The 24,258-nt window shown below is 41.6% G+C and overlaps 1 protein-coding gene across 10 annotated transcripts in view; it reads left to right on the forward strand.

Moving 5' to 3' along the window:
• The window catches only part of Elavl4 (ELAV like RNA binding protein 4), a 136,714-nt gene that overhangs the window by 100,117 nt on the left and 12,339 nt on the right, over positions 1-24,258 (forward strand). For all 10 annotated transcript variants that reach the window (XM_040288643.2, XM_040288647.2, XM_021726850.3 and 7 more), the window contains one exon: positions 12,005-12,108. In XM_040288643.2, the coding sequence (XP_040144577.2) occupies positions 12,005-12,108 (104 nt within the window). The remainder of the gene's footprint in view (positions 1-12,004; positions 12,109-24,258) is intronic.

The raw sequence follows: 24,258 nt of genomic DNA on the forward strand, positions 1-24,258 counted from the left end.
CATGGGTTCCTTTAGTGTCCGGATTATTGGGAAACCTACCATCTCATTTTCACGGTGCAAAGGAACCACACCATTAGAAGGTGTTCCCATTTTGCAGTCTCATACTTATTCCTGGGCACTCCCTCATTTTCACGTCTACCAGGAATCCGACTCAGTGTGATGACGATGAGGCTGCTCAATCTTTCTTGGTGTAGCCTTCCCCCAGCATTCTTTTAGCCCTTTAGAAAACCAAAGATGGCTTTCCTGGTTGGTTCCTACCCTACAGACTCATTTCTAAGTGTGAGTTCTTTTGTTCTTGAGATTTCATGTCTTTATTTTCCCTCGTTTCCTTCCTGCTAGCTAAATGGTGATTGGGAAAAAAAAAAAAAAAAGCACATTTTGATTTCTTGTTTCTTTTCTTCTTCATGAATCTCTTTTTAAAGTTTTGTTGGTAGAGGGCAGGTGGCACATCTTTGTAATTCTACCTACTCAGAAGGCTGAGGTTGGAGAATCACGAGTTGGAGGCCAGTCTGGGCAACTTAGGGAGACCCTGACTCTAATTAATTAATTAATTAATTAAAAGATAAAAATTGTTGGAATCAAACTAAGCTGTCAGACCACAGTAATAAACTTCATATGTGGTACTTTACTATCAGTGAACTTGATGACAGGGATGGAGATGTTTGTGTCTGCATTTCACAAAGCTATTAGTGGTAGATCCAAGGCCAGAGAACCTCAAGCCAATATTTCAGAAAGGACACACTGAGCTGAGCACCTTGATGCACACCTGTAATCTCAGCTTCTCTGAATGCTAAGGCAGGAGGATTGCCAGTTTGAAACCAGCCTCAGCAATTTAGTGAGACCCTGTTCAAACTTTTAAAAAACAAGGGAGAGGGTGGTGCTGGGGATGTAACTCTGGTAGAGCATCCCTGGGTTTAATCCCCAGTAACCACCTCCCCTCAGACACCAAAAAAAATAAAAAATAAAAAAATAAAGGCTCTCAGACAAAGTCCTGGTCCCTCTGACATTTGTCATCCCTATTTGTCTCTGCACAGACAAGTTATTTATCTCATCTCCTTCAATGGGAGCCATGAATTTTTTTTACTTTAAATAAAAGCAATTTTAATAGATTTATATTCAGTGATATTTGTCAAGCATTACTTTGTGCCAAAGCCCTCTCACATAACTTATTTAATCTAAATCCCAACATGTGATCAGGAGCTCTCACGAGCCCTCCATTGCAGTGTTGGGGGCAATGTCTTGGTAGTAAATACAGCAGCTCTTTTCACCCACAGACATTTCACCCACAGAGTCTCATTTTGCTCCACAGCTAATTACAGTGCACATACTAATAACCTGATAGTTTTTCCTACCTCTTCCTTTGTTGCTAAACCCTCATCTTTAACATCAGCTGCATTTCTGGAATCACCTGTTGATTTGCACCCACCCTGGGTAGGAAGTCTTGTCTGTCGATATCCAAACCTTTTTATGTGAAAATCAGCCAAGCAAGAATTAAGAATTCTGGTTCATTTTTTGTGGCTACCTGGGTGTTTGCCAAAATCCTCCTCTTCATGTTTCAACCCTTGTTAAAAATATTTTTAAATGTGTGACTATTCTTTCCTGTCTTGTAAGACTATTCTGAACATAATTTAATTTAATGTTGCTTCGATTAAGAATATTTCATTGCCCCAGGGTCATCAGTCTGAACACTTCTTCTTTTTGTATAATAAATGCTGAAGGTGAGACAGTTGTCACTGAGGCTTCTATTGTCCCCAGTACATTACCTAGAATATTTTTTTCCTTTCAGTCTTTTTTTAAAACTAAGTACTTGATACCAGCTTTTTATCTTATGAATTTCCATTATTTCCTGCACAAACAGAAGAAAAATAGGACTGACTCGGATTAGTTCCATTTTTCATTTGTTAAGGTTTATTATTAAAATTTATATTTGAAGACCTGTCATTTGGAGCAACTTATTTTATAGGACAAACCCAAAAGAGTAAAAAAATCTCTTTTGAGAATTGGTTGGTTGGCTTTTCTTATTGCATAACGTACCTTTCTGTTTTGGGGACTGCTGGAAATGAGTGTAGGTACTCTGAATTTCCATGTGCCTTACCACAGTTGTGGAGGTACCATTTTCCATCTATGTGAACAGTTGGGTTGATATTTTCTCTGCAATCAGGAAACTCTTATTAAAAGTTTATGTGGGCTTTAGAACTTGATGGATTCCTTTTGGGATCTGAGGCCTCTGGACATGAGTCTCCTTGATTTTAAATGGTAGCGATAATGCCTACCTTGTCAGGTTGTTTGAGGGAATAGATGAGATGATAGAAATAAAGCACTTGGTATAGTAACGGACAAAAACAAAAAATAACTTTTTTGTTACTATTCATTCATTTATCCACTCAACATAGATTTACTGAAAGTCTATTATATGCCAAACATGGGTTATACCAAGATTAAGACATCCACGTCCCTGTCCTAAATAAAAGTTCATTGAGAAATACATTCAGTTCATTCAGCTTATATTGAATGCCTGCTGTGGATCAAGCACTTTGCTTATTGCTGTCTTGATGCCCATGATGAGTAGAAATGGCATCTACTTAGGAAGCCAGAATGTAGCCTCTGGAAATAACTAAGGACTGGCTACAGGTAATTTCAAATATTTTGGGAATTTGGAATGAAAAATTGGGTCCTGGGTTTTCAATAGTGTTGTTAACAGAGAGCAGACATGCTCAAAATTTCAAATTCTTAGATGATTCCTGACTCTTTGTCAACTTAGAAATGGTATTGACCGTGCCATTTCTACAACCAGTGGCTTTGTGGAAGTGATTACCATAAACTTATTGACAACTTTCTCTCAAGGGACAGGTGATCATGTTGTCCTCTCCTTCTAGAATGCCCGACTCTGCCTGTTGCCCTTGTCTGTTGTCTCACTACCTCTTGTCAATCTTTTCAAATTAGTCTCAGCTCAAGCATCACATCCTCCAGAAAGCCCTCTCTGCTTCTCAGTATCATAACACCAAACCATACTCCACTAACATTGTTAATTCATGAGTCTGACTTTCCTGCTAGACTCTGAACTTCTTGTTTCTTCCTTAATCATCAGTTCCTATATCTGTAGAATAGATTTGAAGATGAGTGATTCTAAAGTCCTTTTAAGACTGGCATTCTAGGATGCACCAGATTCAGTTTGACATTGCAACCAAGCTAGGAGATAGGAATGGGGTGCTCGGGCTTTATTTTGGAATCAACTGGAAAGAGCAAGGACTTGGAGATAGTACTGAAAAACAGGCTCTCACAGTTGAGGCACACTGCTAGGTCAGGACAGGTGTTTAGAATACAAATGAATAAATATTCCAGAATCCAGGGCCCTGCAGAAAGTATACTGGCTCTCGAGTCAGGTGAGCCTCGCTGCCATTTTCTAGACTAGTAACCTTGGGTAAATTATGTCTTTTTCTGAGCCTTAGTTTCCCTCTCTGTAAAGTGAAAATACCTGCTTCAGAGGGTTATAAAGATTTAGGTAATGATGTAAGTGAAGTGCTTGGGCCCATAGTAAGTGCTCAAGCAATATTTCTTATCATTTTGCTTTCTCAGAAGTCAGAATAGTGGAACTAGCTGTGATCTTTGAATCTAAAATAAATATAACTTAGAACCTTTGAATCTTAGCACCAGAGGGAATCTTAGGAGTCAATCTTGCAGATGTTCCAGCATCTCCTGAAAAAGGGTAGGTCTGGCTTCTGTTTGCATACCTCTAGTCATGGGGCCCTTAGCACCTCACAAGATAGCTCACCCCCTTATAAAACCATTATTAAAATTTCTTCCTTTAATCAGTGCAAAAATTTGCCCCTTCACCTTCTACTTCTACCAAATCCTTTTTCTCTCCCTTGGGGTATCACATAGCAAGTGAACCTATGCCTTCCCATGACAGTCTTGCAAATATTAGAAGGAGCTTTGAGCACATTTAGAGTCTTTTCTCCTTCAAATTAAATACCCACTGATCTTTCAAGTGTGTCATATAGGATCTGGTTTCCTCTCTTACCAACCTCCCCTGGATACCTGTATCCAGAGGAGGTTGGTAAGAGAGGAAACAATATTGCTACTCTCCCTGGCCCCCTTCTCTCTGGTATGTGGGAGGATTGGGAGTGGTTTAGAAGGTGTAAATATGCATGTGAATAGATAATATTCATTCATTCACCCAACAAAGGTTTCTTGGATATCCAACAATGTCCGGAACCCTTTTTAGGTCATAGGAGTACAGAGATGAATGAGACTCACCTTGCTCCCAATCTAGTGGGGGAAGTGAGACAGTAAGAGGTGCTTTTGAAAGGGTGTGTCAGTGAGAGTGTTCACGGGACCTGTGAGACTGAGGGGATTTTCACATATGTAAAATTTACAACCCTATCCCCACACAGTCTTTCCCCTTCTCTGCTATATTTTCTCCCTAAAACTTACTGTCATTTGAGCTTCACATTTTACTTATATATTTCTCTTCTTAAATTTTTTTTAGTTGTCAATGGACCTTTATTTTTTAATTTATTTTTATATGTGGTGCAGGAGAATTGAACCCAGTACCTTGACATGCTAGGCAATCTCTACCACTGAGACACAACCCCAGCCCCTTACTTACATATTTCTTACGTATCTCCCTCACCCTCAGTTAGAATAGAAATTCAGTGATGTCACAAACCAAGTATGATTTGTTCTCTTGTGTGTTCCCAGTGAGTGAAACTATGCCTGACACATAATAGTTGCTCAGTCACTATCTGTGAGATAAATTTCATGCTTGCATTCAGCCCTCAAGTTGGAATGTCATGACTTTTATAGGGGAACCCTATCAAAACTCTACTTCTTCAAAGCTCAGCTCAAATGTTCCTTCCTTCAGGAAGCCTTCCCTCCTCTGCTTAGTCAGAATTGTATCCTGCTTAGTCAGAATTAGTATTCACCTCCTGTCTGTTCTTATACATGGCCTGAAAGAAAAATCTCTGCTATATTTATTATGTTCTTCTGGGCAATAATTAATTCTTTTAACTGTCTTTCCCTTTTACATAAAAAGTTATCTGAAGGCAGGAACAATTTCATGGTTATTTTGGAGTCTACTCAGAGTGACTAGCATGTAACATGTGCCAGTTCTTGGAGTCTGTGTGCTTATTGCGTATCACGTGCTCCAATGTAAAAGAAAATCATCAGGAGAATACTCCACCTTCAAGGAGGTTAGGGCCTTGTTGAAGAGAGAACTTCCACACTGACATTACTGGGAGGCAGTGTCTAACGGGGCATGAGAGAAGAGGAAAAGGAACCAACCTCTGAGGAACATCTGTTACATGACAGGCCCTTTGCATGCACTTTCATGTTTAATACTCCTAACAACCCCTGAAAAATATATTATTGACCCCATTTTATAGATAAGAACACCAAAGCAGAAAGAGACAAAAAGAATGCAAAATTTGAGAACAAAAAGGACTAACGTATGTTAAGAAATTCTGAGAACTTCCTCATCAGAGCTTCCCTCCTTGGTGGGTTGGATGAATAGTTTCCCAGGAACCAAGGCACAGGGAAGTTCATTTAACTGAGCCAGGGTCCCATGGCAATAAGCAGAAGAACTGAGGTTCAGACTCACATCTGACCACTCTGAGTGACCAGTGCATCTCCATCTTTAATGTGTCTTTGAATCACCTGAGGATCTTGTTGAAATGCAGATCCTGATTCAGTAAGTCTGGGATAGACTTGAGAATCTGCATTTTTTGCAAGTTCTTCGTGATGGCCATGATGCTGGTATGAGGACCACACTCGAAGTAGCCAAGGCTTTAAACCATCCTTAGCTTTTGCAATTGTGTAAATTACCAAAAGTAGTCAATATTCTGACTCATTGGATGTAATAACTTGAAGTTGGCAGGAGAAAAGCCAAGACTCTGCTGACCAACACTTTTAAATCCCACCCCAGCCCTGCAGGAGGGAGGAAAGGGAGGCAGAGCCATAAGTGCTGTAGAACCCAGGGTACCTCCAGTCAGTGTGAGAGCCCCCAAGGCAAGCCAACTGAGTTCCCTAGATTTATCCAGTATAGACACTCTGCTGGGCACTTACAGCACCTGTGAGAGAAAACATAACTGGGATAGCACCCGGGCCTGGGTTCCTTTGAATCCTAATCTTGGAGTCTACTTCCTAGTCAGCTTTGGGCAGGTTATTTTAACATTTCTTAAGCTTCACTTTCCATGTCTGCATAGCGGGCCTGGTGACGCCCAATTCACACAGGATGACATGAGGTAGCATGAGTAAGCCACTTAGCACAGGGTCTGGCACAAGATGGCACTAAGTAAATTATAGCTGCCGTTAGTCCCATGTTGAAATAATCTCCACAGTGATCCTTTGATTGTGAGGATTAAGGGATTGTCTCTAGTTTCCCAGATAAGGGAACAGGCTGGTGAGGCCTAAATGACTTAATCAAGGTTATATGCAAGTACAGCTTCGAGCCACATGCACATTTATAGATGCAGGAACAACCACAGTTCTCTCTGCCCCTCTTTTGGATGTGTAAAGATAAATTCGAGGCAGCTCACAGCAGGGAAAGGCATCTCAGAACTGGCAGCGAGGGCATCCTGGGATTTGGAGTTGGCTGCAGTTAACCCAGTATGTGAATTATCGCCAAGCAGGTGATCCTGAGGTGACTAGGGATTTTATCATGTGCTTTTAGAATGGGATTTCAGCCTGAGCTAGGGGTTCTAACGTCCACAAAAATTCCTTACTCAACGAGGAAGTTTTCGTCAACAGCATCTACCCATCTGGCTGCCCCCTTGGGGGCTTACAGATGAGGGGAGGAGCTGTTAGGTTTCTGGAAAATGATGGTTTTTTGAGAGAGAGAGAAAGAGCAAAGTATGCAGGTCAGCAGTGTAGAAATGCTGAGGTTCCTTCCAGCCAGCTTCTCTGCTGCTGTGATCAGCCATGAGGATGTCAGTGGCAGAAAAATGCCTGGGACCCTAAAGGCAAGGAAAAGCCACTTCTACCCAGAATCCGGGAAAAAAATAAAGGATTATAATCAGCTATGATCTGGCCACTTACTAGAGACTGAATACGATAAAAATGCCCAACACAAACCACTTAAAATAATTTACTCTTTTACTTGGATGATCCAAAAAAAGCCTCTGAGGTATTTCTGGACCTCACCATAGTTGTTAACAACATTTTACTTCAAATAGGGCAACTGTGATTATAGCAAACAGTGCAGGATTTGGAGCCAAAAGATCTAGATCAGAGGATCTGAAAAACATGGCCCAAGGGCCAAATTGGGCCTACTGCCTATTTTTCTAGATAAAGTTTTATTAGACCACAGCCAGGGCATTGGTTGATATATTGTCTCTGGCTGCCACACAAGGCCAGAACTGTCGTGACAAGGATTGTAGAGTCCACCAGCCTAAACTATTTTGTATCCTAACCCACCCATAAAACAATGTTTGCCAACCCCTGGTCTAGAATGAGATCCAGCTCTGTGATGTTGGGCAAATTACTTTTTTCTCTGAGCTTCAGTTTCTCCATCTGTGTAATGATAATTATCTCTCTTCACCCAGGGTTGTTGTGAGAAACAAACGCCGTAGAATGGATGGGAAAGTATTTTCTAAATCCAGAATCACTGTGGAATTTGGGCAGGGGTGATTCTTTTTGCTCACCTGATTTGTGCTAGAGGAGAATTCACCCAGGGCATCCTCTGTTTCGTTTTCCAGTCCCTGGGGTCAGTTACTGTGTTCCCTCCTTCCTCACAATGCAAAACGAATTCCCCAGGTACTTTCTTTGTTTTCCTTCTTCCAACAAATGTACAAAACATTCTGGTCATATGCTTCCAGAAATGAAAGATTAGTACAAAAGTGTCCATTAATTCTTCTACTTACTGAGCATTTGTTAAGTACCTGCTGTGTGCAAAAAGATGCAAACATTTGTAAGCCAGTTTTGTTTTATTTTGGGTACTGGGGATTGAACCCAGGGGCACTAAATCACTGAGCCACATCCCCAGGCCTATTTTGTATTATATTTAGAGACAGAGTCTCACTGAGTTGCTTAGCGCCTCGCTGTTGCTGAGGCTGGCTTTGAACTCATGATTCTCCTGCCTTAGCCTCCTGAGCCACTGGGATTACAGGCGTGTAAGTCAGTTCTTATGGAAAGAAGTGTCTAGGTTTTTTAGAGAAGAAGTTAGATTCAAAAATTATTTTAACAGTGTGGAGATTGGCCATGTCTGGAGGACATTTTGTGTTTGTGTATTCACGTGCCTGTGCTGCATAAAAACAGAAATATTCAGATTTAAGAACAGCTTGTTCAAAACAAACCTGTTTAACCAAAGTACTTAGGTGCTTTAAAATGTAGCCATCAAGTATAGAGGTTTTCTCTTGGAAACTACTTCCTGAATTACAAGTTTCCATCCAAGAATGCCAAGAATGCATTTCCTTCCCATGCATGGTAAGTGGGGACCCCTCACCCATGCAGCTGGACAGGAATATTAGGTCCTGTGGGCATCAAAAAGCCAGATACTCACTAGAGCTGTTAAGTTGTGGAGATAGTTTTCATTTCATAATATCTTTTTTCTTTAACAGAGAGAATTCAATAAGCATAACTTTGGTAATTGCTGCGTAAATAAACTTATAAATTGGAAGCAAAAATAAATTCTGCTAATTTTCTTTTGCCATATCTATATGCCCAAATCTTGTTACTCTGTTGATGATAAAGGGAGAAGATGTAGCTACTTGGGGGGGGGGGAAGAATAATAAAAAGACATCATTTCTGAATTGGAGATACATACACATTTAGTTATAGCCTTTGGATTGGATCCTGCAGGCTTCTCAACATGGTGACTCTCTTGGGCCCCATGGAAAAAAAAATCATTCTTTGTGAATTTGTTCCATCTATATTTTTCCATATACATTTAAACACAGAACTCTAGATCCAAAACCCACCAACAATATACAGCCACCAAATATAAAACAAAATTCTTCCTCATTTTATTTTCCCCCACAACTAAAACAGTTTCTAAAAGAAATGAAGCTTGGGTTTTTTGTATTTTCTACCTAGGAAATAAATCTTCTCTAGGGCATTTTAAAAAAGAATACTCGATCCATAGAGTATATTTTTATTAGACATAGCTGAACTCCTCCTATGATGGTGAGAATCCATGAAGAAAGCCTGTTCATGGCCAGGGTAACCACAGGTAGTTTCATTATGCTGACAGTTTATCTCAGATCTTTCAATTCACAGGCAAGTTTTTCCATCTCTATCCTCTTTTGTTCAATGCAGTGCTCTGTTTTAAAGTTTGCAGTTCATTATTTTGTATCAAGGAGACTCTCCACCCTTTTTTCCCCCTTTCTGAAATAACCTTCATCTGGTTTTCAGTTTTTCTTCCTCCTTGATGTTAAACACAGTCTTTCTAAACCTGAGACAGGTGATGATAGCACAATAGTGCTAATTATAGGAACCAAAGTGAGGATAGGTTTGGGACTGATACAGGCAGGTAGGTTGATGTAACACATCTAGCTGGGCAGGAATCTTCCCCTTACTTGACCTTTGCATCCTTCCTAATGCCTGAGCCTGAGTGTGTTTTCCTTTCTCTAGAAGCAAAAGCCTAAAACAGAGATAAAATTTAGAATATAAAAACTATATCCACTATATTTAAACTTATATCAATATATGGATAATTTTTAAAAGTATAATGTATTAGAAGCTTGCACCACTGGAAAACATAATAAATTCCTCTACATATATTCTATCACCATGATGAAATAAGGAACTTTTTCTGTGTGAGGTAGATCTAATGTTTGCAGCTAAAATGAGGTTTTGTTTATATTTTTTCATATTCTATTTTAATTTTACACAAATTAAATTGGACTGAAAAATGGACCATCTGACCATTTTGCTAGAATTCATATATAAGGTTTATCATTGACCTCATTGCTTTAAAAAAAAAATGTTCTTTTAAAGCAGCTCAACTTGGTGCATGACTGTTTTTAAAAAGTGATTATAAGAATATTTTAATACAGCAATTTTTTAGACTTCTTGTATATGCAAGGTAAATATGACTGAGAAATTTGCATGATGAAAATGGATTTAATTAGGTGAATGTAGTTAGGCTTGATGAGGTGGAGCCAAATTTAGGATAAATGGTATTTTTAAACCAATGAAAGTGATCTCTTGTATCTGTGTGTTTGCAAAATGAAGGTTCTCAGACCATGTGGCAGGGTCTTACAATCCACACATCTCTCTTTCTCTCTCTTCCTCTCTCTCTCTCAACCTCTCTCCACACACACACACACACACACACACACACACACACCCACACTTACTCCATAAAATGGAAAGAGAAATGTCCCAGCAGTGGAATGTGACCAGCACTCTTTCACTCTTTCTTCCTTCTTCAGTTACCAATTCTGGCTGGTAAAGGCCCTATCTGGCAAAGTTTGCCTCTGTCTTTCCTATTCTAACTGTTCTTTCAAAACCCAATGGCAAACCCTAATTAAAGATAGTCGTCTGAAGTTTTTCATGGCAGAGATGACAGCCTTCCATTAGGGTATGCCTTTGAGTTTTCTCATGCTTCTCTTTGCTTCCATCCTATGAAGGATAACAAAGTCACCCATTTTCTGATCCAGAACCCAACTTGTTTTCCCAGGTTCCCTCCTACAACCAACACAAACACAGACATTTACCAGCAAAACAGAAGCTGTTGGAAAGATTTTTTTGGCTGCTGAAATGGGCTCCTGTCACCAGGACATGGCAGGCTTTTTGCTGTATTGTCTCCCAGTCCTGGCCCCAGTACTCCAAAGAGAGCTTTATGTAATCAGTCTTTCCTGACATGTGATGTCCTGTCATTTCTCTCCCCTTCGGCTCTGCTGCCGCCCACAAATCAATAACATTGCCTGGGAAGTTCAAGCTGGTTTTGTAGCCACCACAAGCTCTGTGTTTCTTAAAGGGTATGTCAGAAAATGTAAAGTTTCCTAATGATATTTCTGGCTGATGACACATGGCAGAGCTGATGGACTATTTATAATCAGTGGCACGATCGCAAGCACATTATTTTTATTTCACTTAGGGGGGAGCCCTGTCACTCGCTACCTCTTTTTGCAGACAATTTGATGCCATCTCCACCTAAAGTAGCTAAATCCTCTTTGCAGAATGTGTTTGCACTCTCCCCTTTGTGTTAGGAGCTCCCCTGTTGTCTACAATAGAAACCCCCGCCCTCTTCTTTTTATTGTTCTGTGGCCCTGGGGATGATGAGGGCAAAGAATGATTTGCAGCAACTGCTTTCAATTCTGGCCATGCCTGCTTCCTTCACTATAATGGGCTCCAGTTTTTGCTGCTCAGATTATGCTACATCCCTCTGAGTGTGGGTGTGGCTGGCTTGACTGAGGCCATAGACACAGCTCTATTGCATCCAGTATTGGCCCTGATTTTACGGGCCTGAGCAGAGCAGAGCTGTCTTTTGTTGAGCACTATTGTGTTCTAGGAAATGTACTTGGTAGGCCTTCTTTATACAATGTCTTACTAACTCTCACAAACTTGTCTGAGGTAAGTGTGTTATCTCCAGAGTAGAAATCTGGGGAAACGAGAGATTAAAGGACTTCTCCAAAGTCCCACAGCTCATGGGAAAGTCCCAGGAATCCAGTTCAAATCTCTTCTAACGAATCACACCTGCTGTCTTTCTACTGCCCTGTCCTGCCTCTTCCTGATTATGTGGACATTTGTACATATCAGGTGTGGATGCAGGGGCACTTACCCATTTTTAGAGTAAGTAGCCCTGTAAATTGAAAGGCCAACCAGAGTGAGGGATGGAAGATTTGAAAAGCTCTCAAGTCTGGGGGTAAACCCCAGCATAAAGGAAGCATGTACCAGAGGAGGGTTTTGACCCATTGCAATGGAAAGTGTTGCATCTACAAAGATACTGAGCACTCTCTTTCTCTCTCTTTCTTTCTTTCTCTCTCTCTTTCTCTTTCTTTCCCTCCCTCTCTCTGTCTCTCTCTTTCTCTGTGTTTCTCTCTTTTTTTTAATGTTTCCACAGGACAGAGTTTAGGGTATGGATTTGTTAACTATATTGATCCAAAGGATGCAGAGAAAGCCATCAACACTTTAAATGGACTCAGACTCCAGACCAAAACCATAAAGGTAAGAGGTGACAATACTGGCTCCTGATTCAGGAGGCCCTGGTTAAATTTCATTCTGTGAATCTAATAAATCCAGGCTGTGTGGAGCCAAAAGTGGTGTTCTTTATTTATTCAAAGAACATTTACAGTGCACCCTACTAAGTGGGGACATAGGCCATCACAAAAGAGTGAGATGAGGGCTGAGTATAGGGAAGGTTCTGGGAGCCCTGGGACCTCCAATCCAGAAGGCAGATCAGGTGCCTGGGATCCAAGACCCCACTTAAAGGGCCTGCCTGTCAGCCTGAGTTGGCACAGATGGCAGGAGCAAGCCAAGGGGAGAGGTTGAGGCAGGGAAGCTGTTCTAGGTGTGACTAGTATGGCCTGAGTTTAGAAAGGAGGCAATGAGAAGAGGAGGGTCCGAGTGTCAAGTCAAGAGACGTAAACCAGTCTGAGCAGATTGGCTTTGGCTAGGGGTGGTTAGGAACCTCCCAACCATGAACTGGAAAGGGAAAGTCAGTTATAAACACACACACTGGTGTAACAGGAACAGGTGCTATAAAATCAATGAGAGCATAGTAAAAGAACAACAAAAACACTAATATTTCGTCAATCTAAGAGTGATAAGACGGGCAGATAATATCTCAGGAGTGATTGTTGTTGTAAATTAAAAAAAAAAAAAAAAGTAACCCAGAGCCTGTTCCTTCAGGAGGTACAGGTTTCTGTGGCAGCATTGTTATACTCTGGGCTCAGACATTTGTGGGATCCTTCAGAAGGCGGTGCTGCTTGCTCTGGGGGCCCCCTTTGGACAGCCAGGGGGTTGTCATCAGGATGGACCCTCCCTGCTCCTTGGCCTCCCTCCTGCTTCTTCCCCCACCTCCAGGCAGCATCCTGTTTAGGGGCAGCTGCCAGCCGATTAATGAGTCCCATCCTTCATAGCCTATTAAACCGCAGGGAAGTGTCTCCTGGGCGCTCTTATCCTCACGACAGCAGGTCTGACGCAAAGTAGGACAAAAGAGAAACCTCTCCCAGAATGGAAATCTATAGATGGCACCAGCTCTCAGCGTCTGAAAACACAAAACCAGAACTTTTTAGTCCAACGGAGCTACTTTTCCAACACCCAGACTGACAGAAGAGTCTACTGACTAGTATAGGATAATCTTAGCGAAGAGGTAATAAAAAACAAAAACAAAACAAAGCCTTTTATTTTTAATATGTGATTATCTGTCTTTTTTAAGCAGCTTTACTTTTGCAATTGAGTTTAGCTTATTTTTAAAGATAATTGCTTCCCCTGATCTCCTACAGTCTTTGGTACACAAAGACACCAAAATGGGCCTAATTCAGGCTATCCTCGTCTAGGCTTAGAATCAGTTCCTGTGAGTTCTCTAAGGGGGAAATAATCAAGAGTTGTTTAATTATGAAGTAGTCCTCTGAGAGGCAGGAAGATTAATTTCTTTCAAAGGAAAAACATACCTATTTTTGTGCTGTAAGTAAAGAAGAGATGCTCACGTCACCTGACTGTTTGATGAGGCCACACCAGGTTGATAGCTGTATTTGTGGGTCTGATTGATTTCCTGTACTATCTAGTTCAGCATTAGAATGCCAGACATTTATTCTTCCCATGACAGACACCCTGACCTTGAACTGAGAAAGGTATTTTCTTTCCTCTATAGTTTTCTTAAACTCAAACTCTTCTCTAAGGGTTTGGGATCAAATCATCAGCCATCAATTCTGCCTTTTTTTTTTTTTTCTTTTTAGTATTTCCTAATGCCTGTGGGGTTTCCCAGAAGACTGAGTGGACCTGGCTTTTCTGGTCTCAGAATGTATCCCCTGGCCCATCATACTATCAAATGCTTTATCTAAATGGATCTTAGAGACAAGGAACATTGATTTTTTTTTTTCCTGAGAAGAGCCAGTCTGCCTCCTTCCCTCATCCACATCCCTTTCTCCACTCTCCCACCCACCCTGGGCTCCCCCTGCATCAAAATGCTGCCAACACATTTGCACCCAGCAGAAATGTGGGCTTCTGAAGCACTGTAGGATTCAAAAAGCATGATGCCACGGCTGAATCAATAATTTCCATTCTCTACTATGAATGAAAATTTAATGTGCAAACCTGGGGATTTCAGCCCTTTCATTAAAGCAGTTTATTTGCCATACTAAAAATTAAGTTTGAGTGATAGGTTCCTTTATTAACTTTTCTTCCCTTTCCTAAAGGGACACAGTGTTTAAGGTAAAAAATCATATTAAAGGGAAGAAAAAAGCAAACCCTTTTCATGTGCTGTTAATAGTCTCATCATTTATTAATTTCTCAAAATTGCTTTTTTGCCTTTCAGGCCACTGTTTACTTCTTCTGGTTCAGTTTGCTTTGATAAGTGACATGAGATTTATCTCTTTGCTCTGACTTCCATGAAGGAATAGATAACTTGCCAATCTGGAAAAAACAAATATCTTCTTTGGAAGCATGCATTAGAGAGATATCCTTGGAACCATCTAGTACATGTTTGCAAACTTTGGTCAAGTTTCTCTCTTTTTTTTTCCCGCCCCCCCCCCTCCTCCACCCTGCTTCTGGAGTGCTTTCTGCACTACTTTATGTGCAAAATAGGTGCAGGCAAATCAAGAGTTAATTCTTAAACTATGCAGATGAAAGATTAGCAATCTGACTCTGGGAAGGTTTTGGAAAGCCCTGAGGTGGGGGGAACTCAAGTGTGTATTAGGTAAAGAGGACAGCTATTCAGCTGCTGCTGCTGATGGTGGTGGTAATGATGACAGTGAGGATTGTTCAAATCCGTATTGTTGCTAGATCTTTCATTTGCTCAATAAAAACTGAAATCTGGTTTTTTTTTTTAAACGTCAAATCTCCCACATTTTTAAAGACTAGAAACTAACTCAAAAAAAAATTTAAAGCATTATGTGGGACAACCAAACAGAACTTAATAGTTAGCTGACCTTTGGACAGGCAGTTTGCAACCTCTGAACTCAAATTTAAATATGCAAACACTGTTTTGCCAATTGAGCAGTGAATGGCTCATTACCAGGCGACTAGTAAGAGGTGTCCACAAATGATGGTTCCCTATCAACAAAATTTATTTCACCTTTATTAAAGGGAATGTAAAGTGACTGTGTGTGAATATTGAGGGCATGTGGAGGGCAAGGCCAAACCTCTGGTAAAGAAAGCAGAGAAAGGGCATGGTGCATAATTATGGCCCCAGTGAGTAGTTGTGGATGGTGACTCCAGAGGAATTGTTCTTTGGTCTATAATTTCTTTAGTGGGATATTCCAACCCCTTATCTTGGAGAGCAGGCTCAGAGAAGTGAAGTGATTTGTTCAGGGCCATACAATTGACCAACAGTAGAGATGGAGTTAACATCCAAAGGACCTTGCTTCTAGAAGAGGAGTTGCTTAATGTGTGAGCATGAGCTCGAGAGGAAGTAATAATAATAATAAAAATAATAATAATAAATAGTAATGCTATCTTGCATTTAGTTTTTATGCTGTGTCCAATAATATTTATAATCTTTTTACATGCTTATTATCATTTAACCTTTGAACAGTCCCTGGGCTAATTACTTTGCACATGTCAGCTCTTTTTCTTAAAATAGACTAAAAGAAGGTACTATTATCTCCATTACACTAATGAGGAAACTGAGGCCCGAAGAGGTTAAGGCACATACCCAGGATCACATAGTTGGTAAATGAGATTTGGAGTAAGAAAAAGAAGTTTTAAATAGCTCTCTGCAGTGGGTCATGTTGGAGTGCCACAATGACTGTTTGCCCAACAGCATGTGCATTCTGTAAGGGAGTGTGGGTGTGTATTTGGCTCTACACACACATGGGTTATACTCCCTCAAATGGGGAGGAGATATAAAAAGCAAACAACTGAATTACAGGGTTCCTCCAGGTTCTTCAGTAAGCAGACTTATGGTTCAGGGCTTCTGAACTTAGGGACACCCCTGACTTCAAGTAATTTATTCCTAGACCCTGGCTTTTCAGATTCCGTTTTAAGTCCTAGGATTAGGTAACCAGAGACGGCAGTGCCCTGGAAATGCCTCCATCCATGTGTCTCAGGAAGCCATAGGGTATGGACCATGGGCCTGCCAAAGCAGCCTGGAATCCCACTTAGGAAACTGGGTCATTTCTCAGTGTTCGACTCTGAGCTCAGTGGGGTTGATTTACTCCATTTAGGGCTTTGAGGTGCTATTTGTTAGCTTTTGTTTTTGTTTTGTTTTGGTTTTCTAGTTTCTCCACCAAGCATCATTTGGGACTCTGAGAAGCATTGGGTGAAATAGCTGTGGATTCTGGAAAAGGATTCCCAGTTCTCCCTCGCTGACCCCATTCATGCCTAATGCCTGTCCCAGTCCTCAGCTCTAAATGAGCAGCCCTGACTTTACACTGTACTTTTAGACACTAAGAAGCACTCAGTTGAGTCCAGTTGCATTTGGTTCAGCTCTGTGTCACATTAATTAAGGACAACAACAACAAAAAAAATTAGATGGTTCTATAGTACCTCCAAAACAAGCACATGTTTACCAAAGGTTTGGTTGGATTGATATTCAAGTGACATTGAGAGCCTTCAATAAAATGTGACTGAAGGTTTGTTCTCAATCCTGCTAAAACTTTCAGAATGGTGAGACATCTGGGTTTCAACCTAAGTGTGAGGAGCAGGATTGCAGAAGTGCTCACTGCTTGCTCTTGCTCTGAGAGCTCCTGAAAAGGAGCAACTCCAGTGCAGTGGAATGGGGTGATCACAGGGTTGTAGAGGTTTCCATTTGGATGTTGTGGGGAGATAGGGAGCTGTGCAAGGTGTGAGTGGGAGAGTGTTCTGTGGGTTCATCTGTGAATGGCGTGCCACATGGAGTGTTTGACAAATGAAACCAACACTTTGCAGGCTACTACAGTAGGTTTTGTCAGCCTTAGATACTGACAAAATCATCTCTATATTAGGGGCTTTTTCATTCGTGTTAAAAGCAAGACCTCATTTTTAAATAATTTAGAATGCTGAGAATCATATCATGAACACATATCAGCCCAATAGTGTTAACATTTTTCCATATTTCTGTTCTTTTCTCATTGCATTACATATTTACAGATGATTTTAGTGATTTTTTTTCTAATAATTGCATTAAGCTTTTACTTGAATTATACTAATATAACTTGAAATAAAACATTTCCAAAGCACAGCTCTTGTGTAAACTTAGGGTGTGAGCAATTTCAGGACTAGTTCTCAGATTAAGGGGCAAAAGGGTTGCTTCTTCAGCTCTGAGCAAACCCATGAGAGTTTGCACTCAGTCAGGCGATGGGGTGAGAGAGTAAGAAAGACACTTTATCACGAGGCAGCAGTCCAAGTCTCAAGGGAGCAAGACTAGGGGAAAGTGTGTGAGCCAGGGCCTTTCAGAAGGAAAAATCTCCCTTCTCCAGGAAGGAGAGTGAGTTCGCATATTTCCGCCTCTCTGCTGATGTTTTGATGCTGCTTAACCATTTCTCCATTTTCACTTTATTCTTCTAATAGCACTAACAGTGCCTCCAGGGGATCTTCCTACACTTGAGCTTTGCAGGTTCCAGTTTGCCCCTCCCGCTTCTTTCTCTTGCCAGGGGTCATGGGCAGCCGTGTCTCCCCCCATCCCCTCCCGCCATCCACCTGCCTTGCTAAAGGCCTCCATTCCGCTGAGGCATCTTTTCTTTGCACTTGGCATAAGCAATTATTTCTCCTCTCACGTCTCTTAATGCTTCCCGAAGAGTTAGCAGATCATTTTTTGCTGATGGATATCACCCTACCCAGAAATGATGGCCTGCCTTCCTCAGTCTTGTTAATAATAAAAAAGCATTTTCTCTCCTCCCCCATTCAGGTTATAGTCAGAGCCAGTGTGGGAGCACTTCCCTGCCAAGGTCAGCAGGGGCGGCTGGATCACTGAATCCCCAAGGAGAAGGCACATGGCAGGGCTATCGGAAACTGGATGCACATTTACCCCAGTTGTACCAGCTGCCTCTCTCTTTTTTTGTGGGAGATTATATTTGGCTGCTCTGTCTCCAGTGCCCAGTTAACTTCCTTTGAGTGAATAAATTCAAATACAGAGGTAGGAATTGGAGAGGTGGAAATATAGTTCCCCTGTGCTCTCAGCTCATGAAATTGATATGATGCTAGTATCTTTGAGGTCATTTGCAGTGTTCTACGTGTGGATTACAAAAAGAAAACTGGGAAGGTATAAGTTAGACACTTAAGTTTTCAGAAGTACATGGAATGGGGTCTGGGTTTTAGCCATCCATAAGCATAAAAGAAGTCAACAATGTGATGTGAGCTGCTTTTGAAAAATTGGCACTCCCTTGGCTATGTTAGGAGAATATGACTACAGATCACAGGGACTGGTGGTCCTTTCTTGTCCACTCTGGTCAGCTCATCGCTGGTGTTTTTTACCCATCCAGATCATTTTTAAAAGACATGACACTTAAAGGTTGTTCAGAGGCAGATGGCAAAGAGAGCTCTGAACCCATGTATCTATCCCACAATGGTTGCTTTTCCATTCTCTTGGAAAGAAAATTCTGCAGTGACCCAGAGGCATTAGTTCAATCCTATATTTTAATAATCTGGAAAGAAAAGCTGTGTAACTGTCAGAGTAGAATATATGCCTTGAATGGTAGTGAGTCTTTCATCATCAGAGTCATTCAAATGAAACATTAGGGATGAGATAGGAAAAAAAATCTTGTCTTAAGATGAATTTTGACTAAATGACCCTGAATGTCCTTTCTCATTCTTAGATGTTACAACTCTGTGTTTTTTCTTGGTGTAGAACTACTCTAGTCAGTATAATGGTTACTAGCCACATATTGAATTTGAGTTAAATAAGAAGTTCAGTTCCTTGGGCACACTAGACACGTTTGAAATGTGCCATGCTGACACGTAGCTAATGGTTACCATATTGAACAGCACAGATATAGGACATCTCCTGACTCCAGAAAGTTCTGTGGCACAGAGCTGCGTAGAACATCAGTGGCCCTGAGAACTAAAGAATTATTTCTCTGAAGCCTCAGGACAGGAGAGCTGGTCTGTCAAAGATCAGAAATCACCACATCCCTCTCCCCTTCCCCCTTTTTGTTCATTAAAAGCTTTGAGTTAAGATGGATAGTCCAGTTCTGCTTCCATCAAAAATTACTAGGAATGACCTTGAGCAACTTACCTTATTTCCTCATCTGCAGAATGGTTCCTTCCAACTCTAATAGTCTAATAAAATATTACAGCATGCTCCTTCCCACTTGGTACCTTTCCAGTAAAAGTAACAGTTGGTGCCAAGAATATAGCTTTTATCTCACTGTTCAGGTTAGCGTGGCAAAATGGAAAGATCCCAGAACTTTGAGTCATATTCAAGTTTGTCTGTTTGCCTTAGTTCAGTTGTGTGACCTTGGGCAAGTACTTGATCTCACTGAGTCATAATTGTCTCTGGAAAACAGAACTAATGATTCCTCACTTGTGGGTAACCATGGTTTGTATTGAATACTCAAGAAATGCTCCCCAGGGGATAGAGATGTCCATCAACAGTAGAGCACTTGCCTGACATGAGAGGGCCTGGGTTCAATTCCTAGGAAAAATAAAAAATAAAAGGTGGTGAAGGAAAGGAAGGAAGGGAGGGAGAGAGAAAGAAAAAAAATAAATGTTTCAGGTATGACCGCTGCTGTCATTGAGACATGTATCTTCTATGGAGTCCAAGGAGAGAGCAATCATTTGTGCCTGGGCTTCATGGAAGGTGGGCAGGAGTTCATTTTGCCATGATGAATGAAGACCAAAAACAAAGGCATGAAAGTGGAAACCTTCAGCACTACTCAGAAAGCTGTGACTGTGTTTTTGTTTGAAAGGGTGCAGGAAAGGGTTAGCAGGAGAAGAAAATTTGGGCCAGATTCCAGGGGGCTTTGAATGCCCAGATAAGAGATTTGGACTTCCATCACAGGGCATTAAAGAATTATTGAAGAGTTCTGTGCAGGAAGAAATGGCATAATTAGAACTCATTAGAAACATTACCATCAGTTTTTGCCCCTGATAAGAGAATAGCATGTATCAGGTGGCAGGTGGAGGGGAGTATAAAGAGTGGGGCTACAAATACGGACACCTGTCCTGCCTGTGAGCAGGGCTGCAGCCACAGGCACAGAGGTGAACCAATCCTCACAATCAGAGCTGTTGTTCTAGGAGGCAGCTGGCTTCTTTCTTCTCTCCCCGCTCCCAGAGGTGGGATTGGAAGTCCCTGGGAGGGTTTGCTCCTAGAAGCCCTGGCAGCACCGCAGTCTGTTCTCTGCTGCCATTCTCCTGGTCTCTTTGGAAAGAATGTTCCCCAGGGACCTGTCTGCTCTGGGGAGTTTGTATTCACTCAGAGAATAGGGTGTTACTACAAACTGGGGAAAATCTGCAGCCTGATCTTCTGAAATGATTGGTTTGTTTGTCTCCTCTGCTAGACTAATAGTCCTGCGTGTCAGGGACTGTTGTATTCATCTCTGCACCCTGATGTCTAGCATAAGGCCTAATTACATAGCAATCATGTCAAAGCTGCTGTTTATTGAGCACTTACTGTGTGCCAGGTATGGTGCCTAGAAATCCTACAAGGAAATAGCTCTTTTAGAGAGCTTCTAAACTATGTTATTCAAGTGATGCACCCCAGAAAGATTAAGTGACTCACCCCAAGGTCACACAACTGGAAAGTGGTCAGGATTTACATTTTTATTTCCTCAAGCCCAAAGCCCTTGCTCTTACTTAACCTCTTCACTCTTTTCTACTATAGAACAGGAACTCAGTTAAAGTACCATAAACAAAAGCTTCTTTGGAGTGTCCTGTTTCAAAATAGTTACATGATACTGTAACTAGCATCTGTCAGTGAGATCCACAAGATAAGGGGTGATGAGGATAGGGAGAATGTTCCAGGGTTGTCGAAGGAAGAAAAATCAGTAATGGCCAGCAGTGGCATAGGATGCCACATGAGGTCGTGAGCTTCCTGTCGGTAGAATGTACAAGCTAGATAGCCAGCTGTGTTAAATCCTGCACTGAACTTTTGAGGTCACTTCTTCTAGCACCAAGTTTCTCTGAAGCAGATATCAGGGATAGTAGTGTCAAGAACACCCGTGTGGCCTCTGACATCTTTATCTCCAGTTACCTTGAACTGTGATTATAGACATTAGCAGTTTTGTAAATATAATACCTAGCTCACAAAAACTTCCAGATGCCATGCCACTATTGTAATCCAAAAGGGCCCAGCAGATGACCTCACTGTTTTGCACATCTGGGTTCTAAACCAATTGAGAGGCAAGACAAAAGAGTGTGGAATCCCGAGGTCATCTTTATTACTGTTTAAGGCCTGGGCGTATTACTTGGACCCAGTGGACTTCCTAACACTTTGACAGACTGACTAATCAAGAAGACCAAAAACAAAGGCATGAAAGTGGAAACCTTCAGCACTACTCAGAAAACTGTGACTGTGTTTTTGTTTGAAAGGGTGCAGGAAAGGGTTAGCAGGAGAAGAAAATTTGGGCCAGATTCCAGGGGGCTTTGAATGCCCAGATAAGAAATTTGGACTTCCATCACAAGGCATTAAAGAATTATTGAAAAGTTCTGTGCAGGAAGAAATGGAATAATTAGAACTCATTAGAAACATTACCATCAGTTTTTGCCCCAGATAAAAGAACAGCATGTATCAGGTGGCAGGTGGAGAGGGAGTCATAAGTGCTCTGAACCCCACAGGTCTCCCCAAATGAGAACAGAGCCTGCCCCCTTAGAACTTAGAGCCTAGGACAGAGTTTGAGCTTCTGTCTGGCATTGGCTCCCAGATGGGAAGAAGCTCCAGCACCTAAGTACCCCATTATTGAAGACTCCATTCAGAGCAGTTGCTCCAAGTCCCCTGGAGAAGAATGGGTGAGGGGCTGGAAAAAGGCCTAGACTGTTACTCCAGGGCACCCTCCACTTGGAGGGAAACAACAGAAGTGGAAGATGAGTGTCCCCTTGTCAACAGCCCTTAGTATTGTACCTCATTTGCTTAATTATTTCCCTTGCCAGACTGTGGGGGTCCTTGAAGCAGACACACTCCCAGCACCCATCCCAGGGTCTAGCTCACAGCAGTTGTTCTGGAAAGTGAGAAGTCAATGAACTCTTATTTAATCCAGTGGTTTCCCACAGGAGCACCTTTCAGGAGCTAAGAAGGATGCCTTTTCCTCTCATTTTTTCCTTCCTCACAACCCAATATCATGCCTTTATTGTTTCTAATGTCCTCTCCTTTCTCTGCATTATGGTGGGTCGGATAAGGGACCATAATGTTCTTCTCCCACTCCCCAAGCCAAGTCCTGGCTGTGAGCAGGCAGAGGGACCTGTGGGTATTGTGTGGGAAGAGGCAGACCCCAGCCCTGGTCCTTCTCTCCATCTGTGGTGAATGACAATGCTGCCTGACCCACTTTGTGAAAATCTCTGAGAGCACTAATTCATTTAAGAAAGTGGAAAGTATTTTGTGGATATGAAGGGGTGGGATTTGTTGAAACTTGTTAGAGGAAATTCATGGCAGTGAACTGCTGAAAGATAGCCAGACCCCCCAGTAGGGTAGCAAAGGAGGACAATGCCTCTGTAGGCATTCACTGGTAGTGATCCATGTGTTTGCTTGTTTGATAAAATTGGAGGGTATGTCCCAATGAGGGATAGATACCAGACTGACCCACAGACACCTGTATAGTTCATCATAATAATATATAAGTTATGATATATGCTATTAAGTTTAATTAAATTCTAGGTATGTTCTAGACATAAATTATTCTTACTTATTTCTACAATAACCCATTAGAGGAGAATTGTCCCCATTTCTTACAAGTAAAGAAACTGAGACTTATCAGGATCAAATTGCTTACTCAAGCTCACACAGCTAGTGAGTACTGGAGCCCACCCAAAGTCTGAGCTCATAATCTTGTTGCTGTAGTGTAGAGGGTGGGGGGATTATGGGCAGGCAGGGATGGGCAGTGCTGGGGAGTTTGAAAAGGGCTGAAAATCTTCTGTAAACACTGTCTGTGAAGCCAGGCATTCATAGTCACCTGCCTTTAGGCCACCATTATTACCCAGAGAGAGAAGTGGCCTCTTTATTCTCAGCTCTTTCTGAGTTCTGGAGCCATATCTCTGATGGCCTAGAAATGCCAATCTTTGTCTTCAAAGATTCTGGATGAATGAAATAAGCAGGATCCTGATGGTCCAAGGCAAGGGGAATTCTCTAGAGCATTGGCTCTAGCATTGGGAATCCTAGATTCTAGGCCACTGGTTCAGAAGAGCTAACGTGCCAATAATGCTGGCCTCTCTGCAGGGGCTGAAAATTGGCAATATTTTTTTTAAATGTTTAGGCCCGAGAAAGGATCTGACATCAGTAGCCATTCCACTGGAATTTAATAAGTGTATGAAGAAACTTGAAAGTTTTAGATACTTGAATGTACTTTTGAATACTGAAGGCGGGAAGATCCTTTTCCTGTCATTTTTGTCCACTCCTACTGGCAGAGGGGAATAAAACAACAGCAATTTAAGGGTCCAAATTGAGGAGAAAAACTAAGCAGGAATTAGTCTTGGGATAGAATGACCAAGGTGCTGTTCACTTTTGGGATTTGTTACTGCCTTGTGTCATCTCTGGGGAATCTGTCAAAGTAATTTTCCCTAAGATTCCGTCTCTGTCAGAATCATCTTTTAGGGAAATGGTTTTGGTTGTGTCATTGACTCCAGTGCCAGCTTCTTTTCCCTAGCAGGGTCAGTCCTTAAAATGCTTTCCTCTGTACTCTAGATCTGGGTGCCCAATACTAATGGAAATCAAGTTCATTACTATCCACAGTGCATTTATTGGATAGTAGTAAATGCACAATGCCAGGCCCTTCCCTTAGCTTTGGCCTCATTTGTATTCATGAGAGAGGAAGGTTATTACCAGGCCGCCATTCCCTGACCCTACCACCACCTGTCTCACCAACAGCCTCATTTCAGCTCTGTCTTATTCCTGGCCTCGTTAATCCTTGATTTATCCCTCCTCTGCATTTGAGTCACACGCATACATAGCCCTGGCATAGCACACGTCTTGTGACTTTGTGATAATTGGTTTATATGCCTCCTCATCCATTATTCTACTCAACCCATATTTATCAAGCATGTCCTGTGAGATGTCTGTGGCCTCCATTAGACTTGGAAGTCCTCCGGAGC

This window comes from Ictidomys tridecemlineatus, chromosome 11, assembly GCF_052094955.1.
Source record: "Ictidomys tridecemlineatus isolate mIctTri1 chromosome 11, mIctTri1.hap1, whole genome shotgun sequence".
Lineage (NCBI taxonomy): Eukaryota > Metazoa > Chordata > Mammalia > Rodentia > Sciuridae > Ictidomys > Ictidomys tridecemlineatus.